The sequence below is a fragment of the Crocuta crocuta genome, unplaced genomic scaffold (genome assembly GCF_008692635.1).
Source record: "Crocuta crocuta isolate KB4526 unplaced genomic scaffold, BGI_CrCroc_1.0 scaffold103, whole genome shotgun sequence".
Taxonomy (NCBI): Eukaryota; Metazoa; Chordata; class Mammalia; order Carnivora; family Hyaenidae; genus Crocuta; species Crocuta crocuta.
In genome coordinates this window covers 518,237-542,803 of record NW_027529192.1, presented here as the reverse complement: position 1 = coordinate 542,803, position 24,567 = coordinate 518,237, and the positions used below count along the sequence as shown (strand labels likewise).

Here is a 24,567-nt window from a genome sequence, read left to right as displayed (position 1 = left end):
CGGGCCCCCTCTCCCCCTCCCAAAAAAAAAAAAAAAAAAAAAAAAAATACATTCTATAGACTTTGCACAATTATGCAAAACTACAAGTACCAGGAATTTAAACACCCTTGTTATATACAATTTAATGCATCCATATAATGGAATAGCATTCAGGCATTAAAATAAAAATGAGGCACCTCTAGATGTAAGGATATGAAAAGTAGTCCAAGATACACTGTGAGGTGAGAAAGACTACATGCAAAGTTGGATATCATCGTAATTCCAACTAAATATGCTTGTGCAGAAAAACATCCAGGAGAGTAAAACCATTAAGATCACCAGGACGAGGATTAGAAACAATGGGAGAAAAAAAGCACAAAATACTTTCATTTTACACCCTTTTGTACTATTTGACTTTTACCAAGAGCATGTATCCATTTTATCATAAAAAAATCTTTAAATGATATAAAAGATATATGTACACACTGGTCATGGCTATAAAAAACATGGATACTGATTCACAAAGAGTCCATTTTAGAAAAATTTTAATAGCTGAACTTAATATATAGTAGGAAACATATCCTTATCATTAAAAAGGAAAAAAAGAAGATCCTGACTTATTGTCGCTAAAGATACAGGAAAGCTAGAAATTATTTCCAATGAAAATGGAGAAAATTAGCAAACTAGGACCTCTCGTCTCGGCGCTCTATCCATGTCCAACTTCCCCCTTCCAAGTCACATCTCACAACTCAGCACATTTCACATTCTGCTTGCTGCACTGGTCTCACTGGTTTCCAGTGTGTACAAAAAGATATAACTAGATCTTTTTATCGTTGATAGGATCCATAACTGCAAAGGAGCACAGTATTTAATAACACAGTTCTGCAAACCAAGCAAACATGACTTATTCAGCTCATAACATCTTCCTTAGGGAAACACCTTCCCTCTTTACCCTTTGGTCTGATTTGCAGTCATCTGAAAGATATGTAGATGGTAGTCATTACAGAACAAATTAAATGCTTTTTCCCCATAGTAAAGGTTTTTTTCCCTCTCTCCAGGGATAAACAAAGCAAATAATAAACATGACTTAAACAGCAAGCAAATCACTTCTAGAAATCTACCTAGTTCCACATATAAACAAGTAGTAGTATGGCTTACAATATTTCTAGGTACTTATCCATTAACTTGGGCGGCAACAGAGTATTTCAGATTCCCACTTGAAAAGGGAAGGGGACAATGCTTAGATTTAGATCCGAATGAATCTGAATCGGAACGTCAGGGGGCAGAGGCAGAGCACAAGTCATACCACAAACTGCTTATGATACATTTTGCGCACGGATTACTTCAGAAAAGAGTGTTATTTCCTGTAGTCAGTTTTAATAAATGGTGGGTACTACCACATCGTATGCCACACTGGTTCAGGGTGAGAATCTTCTAATAAAACTTTTCTGATACTTAAAAAACAAAAGGGGTGCCTAGGTGGCTCAGTCGGTTAAGTGTCTGACTCTTGAATCTGGCTCAGGTACATGCTGACAGCATGGAGCCTGCTTGAGATTCTCTTTCTCCCTCTCTCTCTGTCATTCCTCTGCTCACACACATGTGTGCTCTAAGTAAATAATTTTTTTAAAAGAAGGTACTCTAAACAATTGCTTTTTCTCTACTTTGTTGGAATTTAGTGTATAAAATATTTAATACATTTTCAAAATTCAGGATGAAAATTAGGCCAGGGAAATAGAGCTAGAACTCCCATTTAACGAAAGAATTAAAAACTAGGTGATGCCACTTCATTTTTTAAAAGGTTTTTAATGTTTATTTTTGAGAGAGAAAGACACACAGAGAGACACAGAGTGCTAGCAGGGGAGGGGCAGAGAGAGGGAGACACAGAATCCAAAGCAGGCTCCAGGCTCGGAGCTGTCAGCACGGAGCTTGACTCGGGACTTGAACCCATGAACCGTGAGATCATGACCTGAACCCGAGTCAGACCCTCAACCAACTGAGCCACCCAGGCGCCTCTAGGTGATTCCACTTTAAACAATAAACTGGTAACATTAGAAAATAAAGAGTATGACCTTAGGCATATTGAACACTCTGTAACTCAGTTTCCACACCTGTAAAACAGAGACAGTAAAAAAACTTTTTGAAGACGGTGGTAGTGATGCTCTAGGTTATTGCAGGGAAAGCCAAGTTGAGCAACGGTGCCCAGCATACAGCTGACCCTGTGCACATTTTTGGCATCATCATCATCCTCTACTTTCACAAAGGAGACCACTACAGCTCATGACCAAAATCACTGATCCTTATACACACTTTTGAGCCATTTGCCCTGTTAGAGGAATTCACTCTTGGACAAAACTGCGGGGGAAAAAAGCTCTGGGAATTACAACTTTGTGAAAAATATTTGGGACTGTGAAAAACAAGACAACAGGTCCAGAATGGAGTCACTTATGCTAAGCCCCATGTCACCAAGCTGATACTTGATTACGGTTCCAGCTTTCCCAGAAATGGAGTCTTAAACCAATCAGGAGTCACCTAATCAGCACTAGTGAGGCAAACCCCACCACTCCCTAAAAGAAAGTAATCTTGTAATAACCCACTTTTTTGCCTCACATAACTTCCTTTTTCCACTCCCTTCTGCCTATAAGCCTTTAATTTTGTACAGTTCCTCAGAGCTCCTTTCTATCTGCTAGATCGGATGCTACCCAATTTGAACAGATTTTTGCTCAAATAAACTCTTAAATTTTTAATATGCCTCAGTTTAGCTTTTAACAGGACTCACAGGCTACCTTCAAAACATATAATGAGCCTGGGTGGCTCAGTCAGTTAAGCTTCCAACTTCAGCTCAGGCCATGATCTCACAGTTCATGGGTTCTAGCCACGTACTGGGCTCTATGCCGACAGCTCAGAGTCTGGAGCCTGCTTTGGATTCTGTGATTCCTTCTCTCTGCACCTCCCTACTTGTACTCTCTCTCTCTTTCTCAAAAATAATTAAATATTGAAACAAAACAAAAATAAACCATATAATGATTGCTGCCTCATAATCTGTCCGCTGTGACTCCGTCCAGGGTGGGACATGGTACAGTGTGTGACTCCGTCCAGGGTGGGACGCGGTACAGTGTGTGACTCCATCCAGGGTGGGACGTGGTACAGTGTGACTCCATACAGGGTGGGACGCCGTACAGTGCGTGACTCTGTCCAGGGTGGGACATTGTACAGTGGATCTCTGACCAGGGTGGGATGTCGTAGTGTGTGACTCCGTTCAGGGTGGGATGCGGTACAGTGTATGACTGTCCAGGGTGGGACATGGTACAGTGTGTGACTCTGTCCAGGGTGGGACGTGGTACAGTGTGTGACTCCATCCAGGGTGGGACGCGGTACAGGTGTTTCTCCATCAGGGTGGGACTTGATACAGTGTATCTCTGACCAGGGTGGGATGTTGTAGTGTGTGACTCCGTCCGGGGTGGGACACAGTACAGTGTGTGACTCTGTCCAGGGTGGGACACGGTACAGTGTGACTCCATCCAGGGTGGGACGCGGTACAGAGTGTGACTCCGTCTAGGGTGGGACGCGGTACAGTGAGTGACACTGTCCAGGGTGGGATGTCGTAGTGTGTGACTCCGTTCAGGGTGGGACGCGGTACAGTGTGTGACTGTGTCCAGGGTGGGACGCGGTACAGTGTGACTCCGTCCAGGGTGGGACATGGTACAGTGTGTGACTCTGTCCAGGGTGGGACGTGGTACAGTGTGTGACTCCATCCAGGGTGGGACGCGGTACAGTGTGACTCCGTCCAGGGCGGGACGTCATACAGTGTGTTTCTCCATCAGGGTGGGACTTGATACAGTGTATCTCTGACCAGGGTGGGATGTTGTAGTGTGTGACTCCGTCCGGGGTGGGACACAGTACAGTGTGTGACTCTGTCCAGGGTGGGACACGGTACAGTGTGACTCCATCCAGGGTGGGACGCGGTACAGAGTGTGACTCCGTCTAGGGTGGGACGCGGTACAGTGAGTGACACTGTCCAGGGTGGGATGTCGTAGTGTGTGACTCCGTTCAGGGTGGGACGCGGTACAGTGTGTGACTGTGTCCAGGGTGGGACGCGGTACAGTGTGATTCCATCCAGGGTGGGACATGGTACGGCGTGTGACTCCGTCCAGGGTGGGACGCGGTACAGTGCGTGACTCTGTCCAGGGTGGGACATTGTAGAGTGTGTCTCTGACCAGGGTGGGATGTCGTAGTGTGTGTCTTTGTCCAGGGTGGGATGTCATACAGTGTGTTTCTCCGTCCAGGGTGGGATGTGGTACAGTGCGTGACTCTATACAGGGTGGGACATTGTACAGTGTGTCTCTGACCAGGTTGGGATGTCGTAGTGTGTGACTCTGTCCAGGGTGGGACATCGTACAGTGTGTGACTCTGTCCAGGGTGGGACGCGGTACAGTGTGACTCCATCCAGGGTGGGACGTGGTACAGTGCGTGACTCTGTCCAGAGTGGGACGTGGTACAATGTGTAACTCTGTCTAGGGTGGGACACAGTACAGTGTGGACTCCGTCTAGGGTGGGACCTGGTACAGTGCGTGACTCTGTCCAGGGTGGGGCACTGTACAATATGTCTCTGTCCAGGGTGGGACAGACAGTGTGACTCCCCTACAGGTATGTAACAACCATCCAAGAGATTTCAGTCCCACCAACTAACCCTAACACCACACTCCCTTCTAAAAAGATGACTTTACTAAAGAAAAACTTTACTTTCATTTAGCTTTGAGCTTAAGTGCCTATGGGATACAACATTGATGTTTACTTTTTTTTTTTCAGTAAAAATGTAATTCTGTATTGTAAGCATTCACATTATTCTATTTCCCAGAACATCTGTCAGTCTAAGAAATATACTTAAACTGTCCCCTTCATGTAAATGTCCTGAAGAAAGAAAAGCAACACTCTCAAAGGGCCAAAAAATCTGAATAAGTGAAATGATCACATAAAAAGGTAACTTGAGGGGCGCCTGGGTGGCTCAGTCGGTTAAGCGTCCGACTTCGGCTCAGGTCATGATCTCACAGTTTGTGGGTTCGTGCTCTGTGTCAGGCTCTGTGATGATGGCTAGCTCAGTGCCTGGAGTCTGCTTCAGGTTCTGTATCTCCCTCTCTCTCTGACCCTCCCCTGCTCACCCTTTCTCTCTGACCCTCCGCAGTCTCTCTCTCTCTTTCAAGAAAAAATAAATAAAACATTAAAAAAATTAAAAAAAAAAGGTAACTTGAAAGTAGCAGTTTATTTTTATTTATGTTACATTTATTTTTCTCAGTAATCTTTACCCCCGACGTGAGGTTCAAACTCATGACCCCGAGATCAGAAGTTGTATGCTCCTGTGAGTCACCCAGGTGCCCCAAAAGCATGTGATTTTTAGAAAGCAACCAGAGTACTTACTGTATGTAGATCACCACCCAGAAACTAGTGGAAAGTCAGCTCTGAAAACAACCTCACAGCATAAAGCCACATGCCTTTTCTGGAACACCATGCATCTGTAACCTATAACTTTATGTTATACAATAAGTATATTAAAGTATCTACGTCTGTTTTTAAAATTTTTTAATGTTTATTTTATTTTTGAATGACAGAGCCTGACGCTGGGTTTGAACCCCCAAAACTGTGAGATCATGACCTGACTCAAAGTCAGTACTTAACAGACTGAGCCACCCTGGCACCCCTATCTATGTCTAATTTTGGATGGGAACTACAACTTAGAATTCTGTTTTACCACACCTAAGGAGAAGGCCAGTTCTTCTACCTTTTCTGATGGAGGTTTATAAAGAGAATACTGGCAAGTCCTTGAAACAGGTCTAACAACGTAATTATTTAAGCTATTTGGTCTTTCAAATGAAAGGCACCTCTTTCCTACCGTATTTTTTGTTTGGTTTAAATTTTTTTTTAAATATTTTTATTTATTGATAGGAGAGAGAGAGAGAGACAGAGTGAGCAGGGGAGGGTCAGAGAGAGAGGGAGATACAGACTCTGAAATAGGCTCCAGGCTCTGAGCTGGCAGTCAGCACAGAGCCCGACGCGGGGCTCGAACCCACGAACCGCGAGATCATGACCTAAGCGAAAGTCGGACGCTTAACCGACTAAGCCACCCAGGCGCCCCTGTTTGGTTTAAATTTTTTAATGCTTATTTTTGAGAGAGACAGAGTGCGAGTGGGCAAGGGGCAGAGTGAGAGAGACACAGAATCCAAAGCAGGCTCCAAGTTCAAGTTGTCAGCACAGAGCCCACCGTAGGGACTGAACTCCCCAACTGCAACATCATGACCTGAGCTCACCGAAGTTTGACCGTTAATGGACAGAGCCTTTTTTCTACCATTCTAAAAACAATACACCTTTAATCCATATTTTAATCTTTTGGCAGTTTAATTATATTGCCTTAGTACAACAATAACTACAAAATCAATGTTCTCTGGTTTTAGTAACTCAAGGCTGAAGATGATAAAAGAAAGGGGAAGATCTGGATTCACTTTATGGTTTTAGGTTGTCTCATTAATTTTTGAAATATCAGAAAACATGATCAAATGATCAGAAAACATGATCAAATGATTAGCTAATATAGAATGCACGCCTGGAACTCAGAAACTCAGTCTACATATCCACAGTATCACCTTCTAGCAATCAGCTCCTCAAAGCAGCTAGTCCATTCTGATGGGGGGGGGGAGGGGGCGGAGGAATCTATTTACATACAGCTCATTAAAATTAAAAGTTACAATATTAAAGGCAGATCAACTTATTTTCAAAATAGTAGTCTTAAGAATATGGCTTATAATCTAGGGGAGACTAAAGTTGTTTTTCTTTTACCTTTTTTTTTTTTTTTTGAGAGAGAGAGAGAAAGACAGAGCATGAGTGGGGGAGGGACAGAGAGAGAGGGAGACACAGGATCCCAAGCAGGCTCCAGGCTCTGAGCTGTCAGCACAGAGCCCGATGTGGGGCTCGAACTCACAAACTGTGAGATCATGACCTGAGCCGAGTTCAGGCACTTAAGCTGCTGAGACACCTAGGGGCCCCCGCAACACACACACTTTTAATAAGTAGACATGTGAGTAACAAAGCTGGTATTTCAACCTAGGTCTCCCTGAATCCAGATTCTATACTGTCCTCTTCTGATAAGAGAGACACTAAAATTTTGAAGGAATGGTTAGCTAAAGGCAGAAATAAATCCTGGCCTTAAGCCCCTGCCGTCCACAGCCTTGGGCATCTGTTAACTCCACGCCACAGGTTTTTGCTGCTGAACCAAGGAAGAGACCACAGTACTGCGAGAAAGGACTTTATAATAAAAACAGGTAGCTATTTGTGATACAAATGCTGCCCTTGTTCTCCGCTGAAACCTGTGTTCTGAACCCTACAACCAGCAGCCTTCCTGTGAGGCTGCCCTGGAAGAGCGGTAGGTTCTCCCCCTTTCCTTCGTGGGTATTTCGGCACTCACCACTTGGTCACAGCAGCTTCCCTGCTGGGCCGTATCTGACTCCTCTTGCACCCGCACCTCTGTGCCTGGCACCCCGGAGGGATGCAGTAAATGTCTGCAGAATGGATTAGTAAACTAATTGAAGCAGTATCCTCCTCATATGCATTATTTAGTGCTGATAATCACCAAGCTTGAAATGAGCTTCCAAAATTCAGTTCAAAAGTAACGTATTAACATAAATATATTCACTCCAGCAAATTAGCTGGGCAACATTAGAATGACCTCTTGAAAAAAAAAATACGAGGGTTAAAAGCTTTCATCAAAGAACTTAAAGGAGAAAAAAAAAAAAACAATGAACACCAAGGCTACACCATATTTCTACAACGAAACAAAAGGAAGCATATGTTCCCTAAATCAAGGAAACATATGTTCCCTGAACTGGATTCGATAAAAGATCTGAACTTCAGCTATTTCACTACTTTCCCGGGGACTAATCATTTTCTGTTTTTGGTGATTTTACTGAGCTTTTAATATATCATTTTACACAGTGGGTGTGTGAAATTTAAAGACTTTAATTTCACCTCTGAATTACTCCAAACGCCAGTGTAGAGAAATTTATAAAATTTTAGCACTGTTGAAAATACACTACAAAACTCAATGCTCTTGGTATGGCTAAAAATTGAAGAGTGGCTAATTATCTACATGAGAAAAGAAAATCACCAAATTCATAATTTGGAGTTCCATTTTCACTTCTATTATAAGAAATAATTACGTATCAGAGCAAGTAATGCTCAACAGTATCTGTGAAAGCAGTACTAAATAAAGCAGTACTCAACGCAAAGTCTTCACGGTCACCAACGGGGGCACTGTGACCACACAGTGGACATTCCCATGCTGCCTAAGAATTCACAAGAGGTGATAAAGGGAACGGTTTCATTGGTAGGGATAACCTTCAGAACTCAAAAAAAAAAAAAAGAAAAAGCAGATTTCACAGAGTCAATTTAGGAAAGATCAGAAAAATGGAGTCCTGACAGTTAAAAGCAACATAAAATCCTTGAATAAGCTTGGATAAGGAGGAGGAGAGGAAATACCAAGGCAACTGAGGACACTGGACTCTATGTATTAGATAACAGCACTGTATCAAGGTTAAATTCCTTGAGTGTAATATTATGCAGAACAATGACCTTGCTCTTAGGAGATACACATAAAGTATTCATAATTCCTAAAAGGTTCAGTAAAAAAACAAAGTGTGTGTATGAGCTTGTCTATGTAAGGAAGGAGAAGGGGCAAACACGAACAACTGGGAAATCTAGAGAAAAGTGTTCACTGAACTATTCTACAAGCTTTTCTATAAGCTTGACTTTTTTCAAAGTAAAATCCTGGGGTTAAAACAAAATCAGAGAGAGGTCTGACTTCACACTGCAAGGTACTGTCTCCAGAGTAATGAGAAATTTCTTCTTTTTTTTTCTTCAATTCAGAGACAAAACCACAGAGGAAAACCATAATGGTTTTTAAAAACCATAACATGCAAACAATAAAAAGAGATGCCCCATATTAAGGAATGGTATCAAACAGTGCTATGATGCCCTAAGGCTTATTTGTGATAGACTAGGGCACAGCACCGAGGATTTTATTGTTTTGTTTTGTTTTAAACTATGTGCAGAAGACAGCTGACCGCTAACATTTTTGACAGCCTGGACACCCTGCTTTGTAAAAACCATCTAGCTTAACCATTGCAACAAGCCTGACTACTGCTCCTATGAGCCCAAACTGAAAGAAAATGAAAAGAAGAAAGTAAGACTCAATGTGGTAAATAACTCAGGTGCGAAGTCACACAGTGAACAGAGGTCTGAACTCCAGTCTGAAACCCCACCCTCTAGGGTCTGTCTCATATAATATCCCAGGCGAACAAAGACACAACGGGGCTGCTATCTGTGTGAGGTCTTACTCTTCAAGGATTTATCAAATGACCGTCTACTACCACCATCAATTTGTAGTAAGAAGAATAAATAGTATATTTCCATTTCCCCACCAAGAAAAAGAATCTTCCAAAATACTCCACACTGTCAATGTTAATACCATCAAAATTCTAAAACAGATTATGTTCTTTTTATGTTAATTTTATGTATGTTACGTATAACCACGTAATAGCTCATGTTATTATAAAACAGATTATGTATGACTTCTGTGTATTTATAAAAAGATGTCCCGATAAGAAGTGGTGATGAAGAGTGGAAATGGGTTAAAAAAGAACAAAAGTAGGATTTCTATTACTCAAAACTAGGATCACAGGGTACTGTTTAAAAATAAACCTATGGGTAATCATATTACATTATACAAATATATCAAATTGATACATTTTATGCCTTAATTTTTTTTTTAGTTTATTTTGAGAGCACACAAGTGTGAGTGGGGGAGGGGCAGAGAGCTTGAGAGAGAGAATCCCAAGCAGGCTCCATATCATCAGTACACAGCCTGATATGGGGCTCAATTCCATGAGCCCCGAGATCATGACCTGAGCCAAAATCAAGAGCCAGACACTCAACTGAGTCACCCATGTGCCACAACACATCGTACACCTAAAATACACACAGTGTTATATGTCAACTTTATCTCAATAAAAATAAAAAACATTTTTAAACGATAAAATTAAGGTTACGGGGTGCTTGTCAGGAAGATACTGAAGATACATTTCATCTGGATTTCGGGAGACACCTGACAGCTCCAGTCACGTCTTACAGACCCGACCCAATCTAACAGCCGCCTGGGATCCCATTAATCATCCCCTGCTGTGTGCCTTCCATTCCCGCACTTAGTGGAAAATCAGCTTAGGAAACTGTGAAACCTCTGCACTCTCTTAAGACTCTAGGAATTTTGTTTGAAAATTGCTAGGTGACACGGACTCCTTCTATGTATAGAAATAAAAACTGACAGGTTTGGGGGGCGGCACTGAAAATACATGAAGAGAGTTGAGCAGAAACAGCGTTGTTTAAGGTGTAAAAATGATCCTAAAAAACGCATTTGCTAAATACTTCTTAATGTAAACACTCCTTCATCCTCATGAACTATAGTAAATGAAAAAGACACAAAAAGGGGGATATGTTCTATTCCAATTACTCAGGTTGAAATAAATATTCATTTTTGAAAGATGAAGTATGAATAGCAAAAGCCAAAACCTCAAAGATTTAGAAAACTCAGCCACAAGTTGAGAAATATATTGTAACCTATTTCCTATTTTCATTCAATCAACAGTGACTGAAAACCTAGCAAAAACCATAGCATGTTATCATATACTATGCAGGAGTTATTATTGTAATTATTATTTAAAAATAGTGAATAAGAAAAAAACTCATATATAACATAAGGTTCTGGTTGATTTTACCTGACTTACTTTTTTTTGAAATTATAAGTATTACATAAGTTTTATAGTTTATTTCTGAAAAGAAAAAGTACTTATGAAATAAAACTCCATCAGAAAAAGATATCCGAACAATGATTGTTAATTATCAAGTAGGAAGTTCTACATTTTAAGTAAACATTTATTATCTTCAGGAAATGAGACTTCAAAAGAAACTGACGTATATCTCTACTACTAAATTAAGTTACTTTTAGACACTAAATTAACAGAGAGAACTACAGAATTTCCTCCAGATGAATTAAGACTGTTTCAATATTCTTCTTTCCCAGAAAAATTTTCGATAAACTTCTAGAAAAAATTAGAGAGTCAAATAAATTACAGACATGTAGATGATTAATAGGTCCCATTCATTTTTTTTTCCTTCTTACAGCACTGCTCTTTTTATCTAAGGCAGTAAGTTTATTCTCCTTGCCTGAAAGACTGAAGGTGCACATGAAATGCTTAGCGCAGGGAGTCTCCCAAAGTTGGTCCTCTTTTCCTTCCAAAAACCTGTCAAGATTCATTCTCATGAGGAGTTCAGCATGTTATGTTACTAGGGTAACAAGTTTTACTCCTTTTGAGGCTTATTTGCTGCACATGACACAACGCTTAAGCTTGACATCACCCTGTTTGTTTTTCTTTAAATCAAATTGTTTCCTGACATTTCCTACTGCCCATCATTCTAGGAATAAGCACAACCCTTGACTTGAATGCGTATTTCTTTGCTGGCATTCCATCTTCTCTGCATTTCCAGCTCCGTCTTCCTGAGATACAATGGACACAGACTTCGTGGTGATGGAGACACTAAAATAATGGTGCTTCAAAACTAACCTACAAGCTGGAGCCCCTGACCCATCAGATGACGGTAAGTATACTGTATAACAAACACTAACGCAACCTGCCCAGATATAAATGTCTCATAGACAGTTTGAGACCGAAAAGGAGGCAATTTATTCAAAAACTCCTAAACTATGTGTTTGCGGAAAGAATTTTACAAGACGAGGTATCATACTACAGATTCTGTCATTGTTCCTCTCTTTTGCCACCACTGCTCATAAAAAACTGCATTCCTGCACTGTAACACCTTCACACTCGAGGGGCTCCACTCTGGGATAACGTCCGATGTCTTGCTGACATAAAAATTCCTCGTTCCACAAAAGTCATTACAATCTACTCTTTGTTTGCAACATTTAAAATAAATACGTCCTCAGATTACAAAAAGCTCAGGAGATAAAGCAGATACTACCCCCCACATACCACATTTACTTAATCCTTGGTCACTGCGTAAGAAGAATAAATTGCACCAGTAAACTGCCGACAGGTGAAAAATAAACTTAACCTTAAAACACCTTTCATAATACAACACAGTTGGAAATGAGGTAATTTTATGAAATAAATTACTCATCTGTATTATGTAAACATCAAAAATGATACGTCTGAAACGTTTACCTTCTGTTTTTAATAAAAAAATTCTAGTCATATTTAAAAGAAAGAGTAATTTTCTCAACTCAAATATAGCAGTGTCATTTGTCTTCAGAGAAGAAGGCATTCCACTTAAGTAAATGTTCCAAATAGCTGATCCACTTCAATGCCCAAACTCACTTTCCTTAAACCATTTTGGACAGAAACACTCTCAACTGTGTCCGGTATTCCCTACCAATGCAGGTAGTGCACTGCATAGCCAACCTAATTCAAGCACTCGTGAGTGGCCAAGGTCTATCACTGAGACTATGCATTCGGTTACCATGGGATCTCTAAGACAGCAAGAGCCTCAGAGGCATTAACAAATGTAAAGCAATTCACTGATTCCAAATGGCCCAAGGACGACAAGTTCTCCCATCTGCATTTTCAGAGTGTTTCTGTCCCTTATTAAAAAGTCTCATCGGGGCACTGGGTGTTGTATGGAAACCAATTTGACAACAAATTGTATTAAATAAATACATACATAAATAAATACTCTCATCCACCACTGTTTCTAGCGTGTCCCTTACCCATCTTCTAAACCTTCTGAACTGTGGCTGGTACATCAGCTAACCAGGCAGACAATAATTGATCAAGAGCGGGAATAAACAAATTGGTGTGAGTCTCCATTTAAAAACATGCATTAGCCTCATTGCACTGCGTGATTCTAAGTTTCACCATTGAGAGGCCATTTCCAATTATTTCCTCATTCTTGATTATATCAGATGGTTGTTTTCTGGGAAAATGACCAACAAATAAATCATGACTCCACAGTAATTATTCTCATCACAACTTCTTGTCAAATACCACTATTATTACTTAAGAAATGTCACCATTAATGAGCAAAATCCATAATACAGACTGGCTTACCTGAGGCGCGCCTTGTGAATCGGTTTATTACCGGAGCTAAAAGAAAAAAGCAAATATGATTACATATTATTATATATATAAGTTAAATACAGGAAAAATAAGAATAAGTAATGCAAAAGGAAGTGCCACGAATATATGAAAATTAAATGTTTAAACTCACTAGGAGCCAAGAGATTAAAATTAAAATTAATTATTTCACCTGTTAAATTAGTCTCCCAAGTTTTGGATGGCTGAAACTAATTGACTGGGGATCTCTATGCAAATCTACATAGTATCTTCGAAAACAATTCGGCAACCACATCAAGGGCCATACAAGGTTTATGTGTCCTCTAATAAAGTAATTCTACTTTTAGATATTTATCATACAGAAATACTACTAGAGAAAGAAAAATCAATATGTCTATAAAAGGAGGTTTCAAAATAAAGGAAACAAGCCAAGCTAACAGAGTCTCTTTAGCTCTCTCAGGATCCAGAGTCTCTCAGGATCTCTTTTTAAAATGGAGTTGGGGGGGCATAGAGAAAGAAGAACCCATGCACAACCTCATCAGAAAAACCATGAACTTTAAGAAAAAAAAACCATTCGGCCAGCTGCAAGCCCTCAGCAGGGAATGAACTTCCTCTCCACTGAGACACCTGAATCCACCTCACTCTTCACTTCAAAAGTTTAACAGGCTCAGCCCCTCATCTGTGTATTAACCCAACCAATCCCAGGTCATTTAGTTTCAACCCCTGTGTTGCACAGAGGACCAGAATGAGAACCACACCCTTAGCCCTCGGACCTATACTAACCCTGCCCTGTCCTCTGGCTTCCTGGGATGCAGCAACAACCTAGGACTCAGGTGTCTCCCTGACCCTGTGCCTCCTGAATTTCGATCCTAACAGCCCAAATAAATGCCTGTCTGCTTAAACTTTCAGTGAATTATTTTTGGTCAACAGCATACATTTCTAATTAGCAGTATCATTTTTATAATGCAAATAAAATAGAAGACAAAGTGAAAAATGCTCATGTATGCTGAAATCATTATTAAGTGAAGCACAGTATATCTTTGATATTCTCAGATTTAAATTCATAGTTTTGATAATTTTGACGCAGCATGGAGGTCAAGGCCTCCAAAACGGTATGCTGAAGGCTGCCATTTCAAGGTGGTCCGTGGAAGCGCATCAGTTCACCTGGGAAGGCTGCTGGGCTCACTGCCCACACTCAACTCAGCTCTGTTGTTTCCTCTCGCTTCTTACAGTTATGTCAAGAAGTGACGTTTTTAAGAGCTTTACTTCTTAAGATAAACAAGTAAGTTTAAGGTTCATATTATCCACAGAAAGGACATCATGCCCACAGTATATTTCATGGCAGAATGTCATTATATGCTATAATACTTTTTAATACTCCAATACTTTTAAAACGGTAATTATAAAAATTGTTTATGCTATGGAAATAGGTCAAGTTAAAAAAGACGACAAAGCGGCACCCCGGGAGGTCAGGAGGAGGCCGACTCTGAGTTTCCACTCAGGTCATGATCTCTCTAAGCTCCAGCGCCCATTTTCTCCCTCTCTCTCTCTGCCCCTCCCCCACTCACTTGCATGTGTTCTCTCTCTCAAAATAAACTTATAAAAATTCTTTAAAAAGACAAAAATTTTATCTGCTTCATGGTTTTACTACATGAAAAAATGTGGATGCATAGGAACTTGTACTAGAACAAAACGGTCAAATGTTTTACGTGAATCCTTGCAACCACGGTGTTAAATATCTGCATTGCCATATTACCGATGAGGACATTTTTACAGTAAAGCTCAGAGACACTCATTTGCTTAGATCACAAAGCCACTCTGTGGCAGAGCTGGAGAATTTGAACCGAGGCACATCTAGCACCAAAATGCTGCCTCAGAGAGAAGAGAAAGCAAAAATACTAACTCCTGAAGTCACAAAGTAATAGGATTTCCTTCCATATGGATTCCCATTGTTATTAAGGGTTAATTTTTTTCCAAAGTTTAAATTTGTTTAATGTTTATTTTTGAGAGGGAGAGACTGAGCACGAGTGGGGGAGGGATGGGGGGACAGGATATCAGTGTTGTTGGATACTTTCAACCCCCTTTTTCACAGGACTTTCAGAACCTAGTCTAAAGAAAGCCTCCCCGGCAAGCTCCAAGGACAGAGAATGGAGAGGGTGCAAAACCTTTCCACCCCAGGAATGCTGAGAAGAGATAGTACAGGCCAACAAAGGCATGAGGAAAGCAAAAAACACCTATCTCCTCCTGGCAGCAAAAGCAGAGCTGACATTCTCCTGCTCTGTCCGGGCTCTTGAGACAATGAAATCCCAGCACTAGGAGTTTCTGATCTGAAATGTCGGGAAGTCTCTGTTCTCTTGGGATCCCTTAGGTTTCCACGTGTTTAAGGCAGAGATTTGCAACACAAGTGCCATTTTCTTTCAACTGTCACAGTAATTCAGGGATGTCCTTGGCATCTGGCGGACAACACAGAACCAGAACTGTCCCAAATCTCACCCCTTTGTCCTGCGCTGCTTTCAAATATCCCACTGAACATGCATACTTACAAAAAGAGAAAAAAAAAAAAAAAGCCAGTTTATAACCATCAGAACCTAGATCACACCAATGATTACATATCAACACCATTATTTTACACAGTCTTAATATGCATTACATTTTCCAGAACTACAACATAAATCGAAGAAATTTTACAGGGTTTTTTGTATTTTGTTTTGTTTGGAATTTTACTAAGAGATATTCATCACTGGGGCACCTGGGTGGCTCACTCTGTTAAACATCAGACTCTTGATTTTGGCTCAGGTAACTAACTCACGGTTCGTGCGATCCAGCCCTGCATCGGGCTCTATGCTGACTGCATGGTGCCTGCCTGGGACTCTCTCTCTCTACCCCCTTCCCCTGCTCTCTCTCTCTCTTTCTCTCACACATACACACTCTCTCCCTCTCTCAAAATAAATAATTTTTTTTTAAAAATCATGTCATTGCAGCAATGCCACTTAAGGTATCTGAGTCACCAGTACTAAATGACCACATACATAGTGAAGTACACACCTGCTGATGGACATTTTACTTACTATAGACTACTGTCCTTTATTTCTCCTTTATATTTTTGCTAGAAATTGTATCCGTTTTTAAATTGGTGAGTAGACAAGTTATATGACTATCATTTCTACCTCCCAATAGTGAATGAGGCATGCGATCAGGCAGTTAAGGAGACGGGCACACCAGGCAAGCGGCCTGCAGCAGTCAAGGTAAATACTGGGTTTTGACAACAAATACCAAGAACTCAATCCCTTAGACCCACATCCCTCCATACCCACTTGCAGGGACGAAGCACAAGTGTTTCTTGCAGAAAGTTCTGGCAAACTAATGGGAACCTCGGGGCTCCTGGGGAACTCAGTGGGTTCAGCGTCCGACTTCAGCTCAGGTCATGCTCTTCCAGTCCATGAGTTCGAGCACCACAGTGGGCTATGGATCCCCCATCTGCCTCTTTCTCTGCCCCTTCCCCACTCTTGTGCATGCTCTCAAAAATAAATATTGCCAAAAAAACCTAATAGTAACCTCCACAATTTCTCTAGATTTTTTAGTCTAGCTACCAAAATAAGGAAGAAGGTTGTGATTCATGATGGAAGTCTTGCTGCGAAGAAAGCAATGTACATCTGGGCCCAGTGTGCCTGGTGTTCTCTCTCAGGAGTAGAGGACACCAGGAGGGAGGTGAGGAAGGGCACTGCCAGCATCTGGTAACCCTGGCAGTGAGGGCTGCCACACAAGGCAAGGTGACCAACAGGAGTCAGGAGGCCTGTGCTCCACTCCCAAGCCCCACCGTCTCCCATGACACCTGGGGTGGACAGTGTAAGTTTGACTTCAATTCTCAACTTCTAAAATATGAAAAATAAGACCTGCCTGCTTCCTTTCAGAGGGGGTTTTAAGAAAGAATCTTAAAATAACTTCAGAGGAGCGCCTGGGTGGCTCAGTCAGTTAAGCATCTAACTTCGGCTCAGGTCATGATCTTGCGGTATGTGGGTTTGAGCCCCACGTCGTGCTCTGTGCTGACAGCTCAGAGCCTGCTTTGGATTCTGTGTCTCCCTCTCTCGCGTGACCCCTCCCCTACTCAGGCTCCGTCTCTCTGTCTCTCAAAAATGAATAAACATTAAAAAAAATTTTCAAGAACTTCAGAAAAGAATTTTAAAAAAACTAAAGACCTTAAAAAAAGAAAAGAAACTTTGAAAATGCCTGTAAACTCTAAATTCCTATTCAAATGTAAGGGACTGATGTTTATTTACTGCAAGTTACTATGATCAATTTTAATATTACCGTTTTCAAAATATACTAAGTAAACAGCAGTATAAACACACACACAAAAAAAGTTAACAGATGATGTTTTCAAATATGAGAAGTCAAATTAAGTTTTCCCAGACTCCAGGTTTCCATCTTCAGATTTTCCTATTCTGTGGATATTCTGTGTATTTACTTACACACACACATACACGCAATACTGGAGACTAGGAGAATACAGAAGGAAAAGATAGGAAATGCATCATCTGCCTGAAAAAGCAAACAAATATGCAAAACTCATAGCATTTTTTTTTTTTTTTTTGAGAGAGAGAGACCAAGAGCACGCGAAGAGGGGGAGAATCCCATAGAGAGAGAATCCCAAGGAGGCTCGGCACACAGCCCAATACAGGGCTCGATCCCATGACCCCAGGATCACGACTTAAGCCAAATTCAAGAGTGAGACACTCAACCAACTAAGCCACCTAGGCACCACAAATTCCTAACACTTTTAAGGGATATTGACCATGATCTTAGTAAATTCTCAAGGAAAAATACAGCAATATTTATATAGGCTTAACTTTCTCCCAAACGCCATTCCAGCAGAATACTGAAGTCCTGTCTTCCTATATCTACATGCTTGTGTAACCAGCGATCTCCATTCCCAAACTATATTCCACTGGATTAATTTTAATTCTTCTACTCCCAAGAGACCCAGAAGTTTAAATGATTCCAGCCTTCTTTAATCTCAGAGTGTCCTTACAAGAAAATTGCTCCATTATTTGAGGTAACCTGAATGAGCCTCTCTATTCCTGGCAGTGAAAACAGCTTCCCACACCTGTGACTCACCCCCACTGGTGCGGCAGCACCTGCTCATCTCCTCACCTCTTTAATGCCCCTAGTCAAAGCCAAAGCTTTGGCAGACAAAAGGCGCTAAGTAAACACCCGCGCAGCATGAATCAATAAACTCTGTGAAGTAAACAGAGCCAAGTCTCCTTGTCCCACTCATTGTTCTGCTTTACAGAATGTGGATGCAGGTCACTGGACATAGAAGAGTCCCTGTCCCTGAAGAGTTTGACCACGTCCAGTCATATGTTCAAATACAATGACTGGAGGGCTTCTACCATGCCAAGTAGCTACTGAACCAAAACACTCAGGTAAATGAGGGACGACTGGGTGGCTCAGTCGGTTGAGCTCAGGTCATGATTCCACGGTTTGTGAGTTCGAGCCCCACGTCGGGCTCTGTGCTGACAGCTCAGAGCCTGGAGCCTGCCTTGGATTCTGTGTCTCCCTCTCTCTCTGCCCCTTCCCCACTCGTGTGTGTGCATGCGTTCTCTCTCTCACAAACATTTAAAAAAAAAAAAAGAAAGAAGAGTTCTGAGTTGTGTCGTTGTGTTTAGGGTCATTAAATACACACACACACACACACACACAGTCTATATTGGAGCCACTTAAGCAAGATGGAGCTTTTGCAGAAAAGTGTTCATATACCCTGAAGTGAGATGTATACAATAGTCTCAAAGTCAACAATTAGCACCCCTATTCTCCTATTAGTTGCCTTTTCTAGCAATACACGCTTTCTGTTAACTGTCTAAATAAAAGATTCTGGAAATTATGTAAATTCAGACTATGTTAGCTAATTATTTTTGACACAGTAAACACTTAGCTCAGAATGAATTAACTTCTCTTATGCTTCTGTTTCAAAAATTAAAAGTGAAGTAAGCCTCACCCTTGAACCGAGCAAGAACTAACGTTTTTAAGAAAAGAGTGACAGCGGGGGTGCCTGAGTGGCTCAGTCGGTTAAGCATCCGACTTCGGCTCAGGTCATGATCTCACGGTTTGTGGGTTCGGGCCCCACGTCAGGCTCTGTGCTGACAGCTAGCTCAGAGCCTGGAGCCTGTTTCAGATTCTGTGTCTCCCTCTCTCTCTGACCCTCCCCTTCTCATGCTCTCTCTCTCTCAGAAATAAATAAAACATTAAAAAAAAAAAAAGAGTGACAGCAAAAAAGCAAATAAACACCAAAACCTGAAATATTTTTTGAATTAACCTAACAGACACAATTTCAAACATTCTTACACATGTTTAATTCCTGACACTGAAAAGGACCACTTATTTTCTAGATTTTTATCAAAGGATGTCAAATGTGACCTGACCACATGCGCAAGTCCTCAGAGATACTCTTAGTTGCTACTGCCCTGAGTCTCTGAGTTGACTTCCAAACACACTGGTGCCCAAGCACACATGGGGATGAGGCCATTAGCGGGGCTCCTGGGCATGAGGGTAGAAGCGCACGTGGAGGGAACTCTCCAAAGCTTCCCAGGCCTGGTCTTGAGGAGACAGAGATTAGAAGCCACGTGCCCTCCAAGTACTTGCGATCAGACATGATGGGAAGTGTTTGAGGGGCTGGCACTTGGGGAACCAACTGTCTTCTTCCCTTCCGATTACCCAGCACGAGATCAGGTGTCCAACCCACCGAGACACGTGCAGCACGGCTGGAGACAGGGCAGAGGAGGAGGAATCCCAGACACTTGAGTTTTTAGAAAGTGCCAGCTTGAAGGACCACTATAAAGATGTACATTTATTTTCTTTCTATTCATACACCAAACTCCTTAAAATATAACTGATATTTTTAAAGACCAAGATGATAAACTAGGACTATTACAGCAGGAAAAAACCAACTCCTACTTACGTTTGCTTATGAATGAACTCAATTCTCAACTTTTTAATTCATGGCAACTTTACCCAAGGTGTCCTCTTAGGAACAGAAAATAAGTTTCAACTAGGAAAGTCTTAGGATGGTTGCTAAAGGTTGCTAGAGCTCATAAAATTACACAGAGACCGGATGCACTGACAATGCCGAGAGAAAGGTTCCCAAACAGCTTTAGGATTCTAAAATGTGGGCTCAGAAGAGAAGACATAGGGAGAGGCCATTGTCAAAACTACATAAATTCAATCTCTGCTTCTGTGTGTACTGAAATTGTCTCTTCTAAACCTATGTGATCAAATACGTGCAAAGGGCATCTTTGTGCAGACTAATGGTTTGTTGGTAAGAGTGAACAATCAAGGGGCACTGGGTACCTTAGTCAGTTAAGCGTCCGGCTCTTGATTCCAGCTTAGGCCATGATCTCACAGTTCGTGACTTTGAGCCTTGAGTCAGGTCTTCACTGACGGTGCAAAGCCTGCTTGAGATTTTCTCTCTCCCTCTCTCTACTCCTTCCCCACTCATGCATGCTCTCTCTCTCTCTCAAAATAAAGTTTTTAAAAAAAATTTTTTNTTGAGCCTTGAGTCAGGTCTTCACTGACGGTGCAAAGCCTGCTTGAGATTTTCTCTCTCCCTCTCTCTACTCCTTCCCCACTCATGCATGCTCTTTCTCTCTCTCTCTCAAAATAAATAAAGTTTTTAAAAAAATTTTTAAAAAAGTGAACAATCCAGACTAGACTAATACCAGAAAAGCCCAAAGCTACAAGAGCTCAAAGTGTCGTACATCCATAAAGTCACACACACACACAAAAATCAGACTCAGAAAGGAGTAACTAAGAAAAAATATAACGAAGACCAACTGAGAAAATAATAAAGGGTTATGATCAAGGCTGTCTAATCATAAAGAACAGTTTTAAAAAATACCTCCCCCATGACTTCACAGAATGAACATGTCCCTGCTATTCCAATATTCAGCTCGGACATCACCTCTGAAGCCTCTCTGTGAACGCCCATGGAAAGCGGCCCCTCCAGTTTCCTCAAAAGCTCCTCCCAGGGCTCAAAGTGCTATCTCAAGGGGTCTAGTGTGTTCTATTTGTCAGCTTCCTTCCCCACAGTCTGCAGGCTCTGTGAGCACAGGGTCCTTCCTTGTGTGTCTGCTTCACTACTGTATCCCCAGTGTCTAAAACACTGTTGGAAATAAATTAGGTTCAACAAATATTGAATGAAGAGTGTCAATGGAAGTTAACATAACGTGGGTGGGGGGGCATCCTGACACCTAACCATTATATGGACAAATATAAATGATATTCATACAAGTATTAAATGTGTGAAACCTAGAGATGCCTGAGTGGCTCAGTTGGTTAGGCGTCTGACTCCTCATTTTGGCTCAGGATAATGATCTCAGAGTTAGTGAGTTTAAGCCCCACATTGGGCTCTGTGCTGACAGTGTTGAACCTGCTTAGGATTGTCTTCCTTTTTCTCTGCCCTTCCTCTGTGTGTGCTTGCGCTCGCTCTCACTCTCTCAAAAATAAACTTAAAAAATTTGTGAAACATATAAGTTAAAATACAGAATTGTCTGAAAATACAAAATACACTTAAAAACAGTAGAGCTTGGGGTGCCTGGGTGGCTCAGTCAGTTAGGCGTCCAACTTTAGCGCAGGTCATGATCTCAGGGTTCGTGGGTTTGAGCCCCACACTGGGCTCTGTGCTGACAGCTCAGAACCTGGAGCCTGCTTTGGATTCTGTGTCTCCTTCTCTTTCTGCCCCTCCCCCACTCAAACTCTGTCTCTCTCAAAAATAAAATGTGAAAAAAATTTTAAAAAACAGTAGAGCTTAACTAACCTTTGGCTTTTTATACAAGGAGCAAAAAGCAATCCCATTTATGCCTCACAATTATGAAAATATAACCCAGATATTAGTGTCCAACAGAAATAATGAAAAATTTCACAAGATAATCAGTGTAGAAAACACTGGTACTTTTTAATTAAAATGTGGGAAACAACTTCAAGAGCATCCATGTTTCCAATTTAAAAAAAAAAATCAAGGTGAAACTGATATACAATGAAATGCAAAATTTGATGAATTTTGACAAATGTATATATGTATGTACCCAACACTCCAATCAAGACATAAATGTTTCGCCTAGCTGGCTCAGTCAATAGAATGTGCAATTCTTGATCTCGGGACTGTAAGTTCAAGCCACACATTGGCTCGATTTTATTTAAAAATAAAATCTTAAAAAAAAAAAAGATAAACATTTCCAGGTACCATGAACCCTCTTACACAGTCAATCATCACTATCACATAGGAAGCTACTATTAAGGTTTGTATCACCACAGTTGAGCTTTGCCTGGCTCTGAATTTCACATAAACGTGAGGTTCAGGGGTCGCCCAGGTGGCTCAATCAGTTAAGTGGCTGACTCTTGATTTGGGCTCAGGTCATGATCTCTCAATTGTGAGATGGAGGCCCTGTGTCAGGCTCGCCTTCAGCACAAGTGGAGCCTGCTTGAGATTCTCTCTCTACCTTTCCTTCTCCCCTGCCTGCACACAGTCTCCCTAAAGAAAGAAAAAATAAAACAAAAACAAAAAAACAAAAACCTGAGAGTCATTCTAGCTGTTGAGAAGATCAATAGTTTGTTCTTTTATATTGCTGAGGGTACTGCCTTGTATAAATACAACATAATCTGTTTACCCATTCTCTTGTTGATGGGCATTTGGTTTGTTTCCAGTTTGGGTTGTTTTGAATAAAGTATCTATAAATATTTATATACAAGCCTTTTTGTGAACATATGTGTTTATTTCTCTTGAGTAAATGCCTAGTGTGGATTGCTGGGTCATAGGTGGGAAATGTTTAACTTTATAAAAACCCACAGTTTTCCTAAGTGTACCATTTTACATTCTCACAGGCAATATAAGAGAGTTCTAGTTACTCCACATCTTTACCAATGTGGGCTATGTCTACTTATTTTAGCCATTCTTGTGTGTGTTGTGGCTTTTTTTTAAATGTTTGTTTATTTTGAGAGAGAGTGTACACAGTGTGAGCACACAAGCAGGAGAGGGGTAGAGAGAGAGGGAGAGAATCTCAAGCAGGCTCTGTGCAGCCAGTACAGAGCCAAAGTGGGGCTCGAACCCACAAACTGCAAGATCATGACCTGAGCTGAAACCAAGAGTTGGATGCCTAACTGACTGAGCCACGCAGGTGCCTCAGTATGTGTTGTGGTTTTAACTTCCATATCCTTGATAACTAAAAATCCAAGCACCATCCTATGTGCTTATTGGACATTCTGATGTCNGAGTCTGTGACTCCCTCTCTATCTGACCCTCCCCTGCTCACGCTGTCTCTCTCTCTCTCTCTCCTAGAAATAAATAAAAATATTAATAAATAAATAAATAAATTGGCAAAGTCTTTTAACTCAGTTTGATTACAGGCTTTTCATTATTGAGTTTTACAGTTCCTTTTATATATATTTGCAATAATGACAGAATATGTACTAGGGGAAAAATCCTAATTATAAGAACAAAAAAGTGATAAGTTACTTAGAAATAAAACTAAGAAAAGACAGGAAAATCTTTTTTGGAGAAAACTGAATAAATAGAAATGTATTATGTACACATACAGTAAGACTCAATATCATTAAAATGTCTTTTCTCTCCAAAATTTTTTATAAATTAAGTATAATTACAATAAAACCCCCAAATAAAGTTTTTCACAAAATTGAAAAAGCTTCTCTTAAAAGATCTATGGAAAAATAAAAACCTATGAATAAACAACTCTGAAGGAAGATAAAGNATATTAACTCAGAGGTATTGATACACGGATAGAAAAACAGAATAAATATGTTAAGTACATTCACATATATGTGTTTATTTTAAGTATTTATTATTTTTTTAAGATAAAGAGAAGATGCAAGTGAGCGAGGGACAGAGAGAGAGAGAATCCCAGGAGGGATAGGGAGAGAGGCGGCGGTGGGGGGGGAGAGGGGGAAGGGGCTCACCCACAGGAGGGCTCATTTCTACCCAAAGCAAGGGTGTTCACCAGATGCGGGGCTTGTGCTCACACTATGTGGGGCTGAAGCTCACCCAAAGAGGGACTCAAAGTCAGATGCCTAACCCACTGAGCCACCCAGGCGCCCCATTCACGTATATATAGAAAATTGATATTCAAGAATCAGTAGGGGAAAAAAGTCAATAAATTACGTGTTTTGTTTTTTTTTAAAGATTTTATTTTTAGGTAGTCTCTACACTCAATGTGGGGCTTGAACTCACAACTCCAAGACCAAGAGCCACATGTTCCTCTGACTGAGCTAGCCAGGCACCCCTAAGATGTGTATTATAAAAAATGCAATGAAATTCCCATCTCAAACCATACACAGGAATGAATCATCACTGGATTAAATCCTTAGGTATGAAACTCAACTTAAAATTTAGAAATTAAGAAATTTAAAATTAAACTCTGTT

At 40.9% G+C, this 24,567-nt stretch overlaps 1 protein-coding gene across 1 annotated transcript in view; it reads right to left on the bottom strand.

Moving 5' to 3' along the window:
• The window catches only part of PRKAR2B (protein kinase cAMP-dependent type II regulatory subunit beta), a 116,089-nt gene that overhangs the window by 55,356 nt on the left and 36,166 nt on the right, over positions 1-24,567 (bottom strand). The window contains exon 5 of the mRNA XM_077758335.1: positions 13,137-13,172. Within this exon, the coding sequence (XP_077614461.1) occupies positions 13,137-13,172 (36 nt within the window). The remainder of the gene's footprint in view (positions 1-13,136; positions 13,173-24,567) is intronic.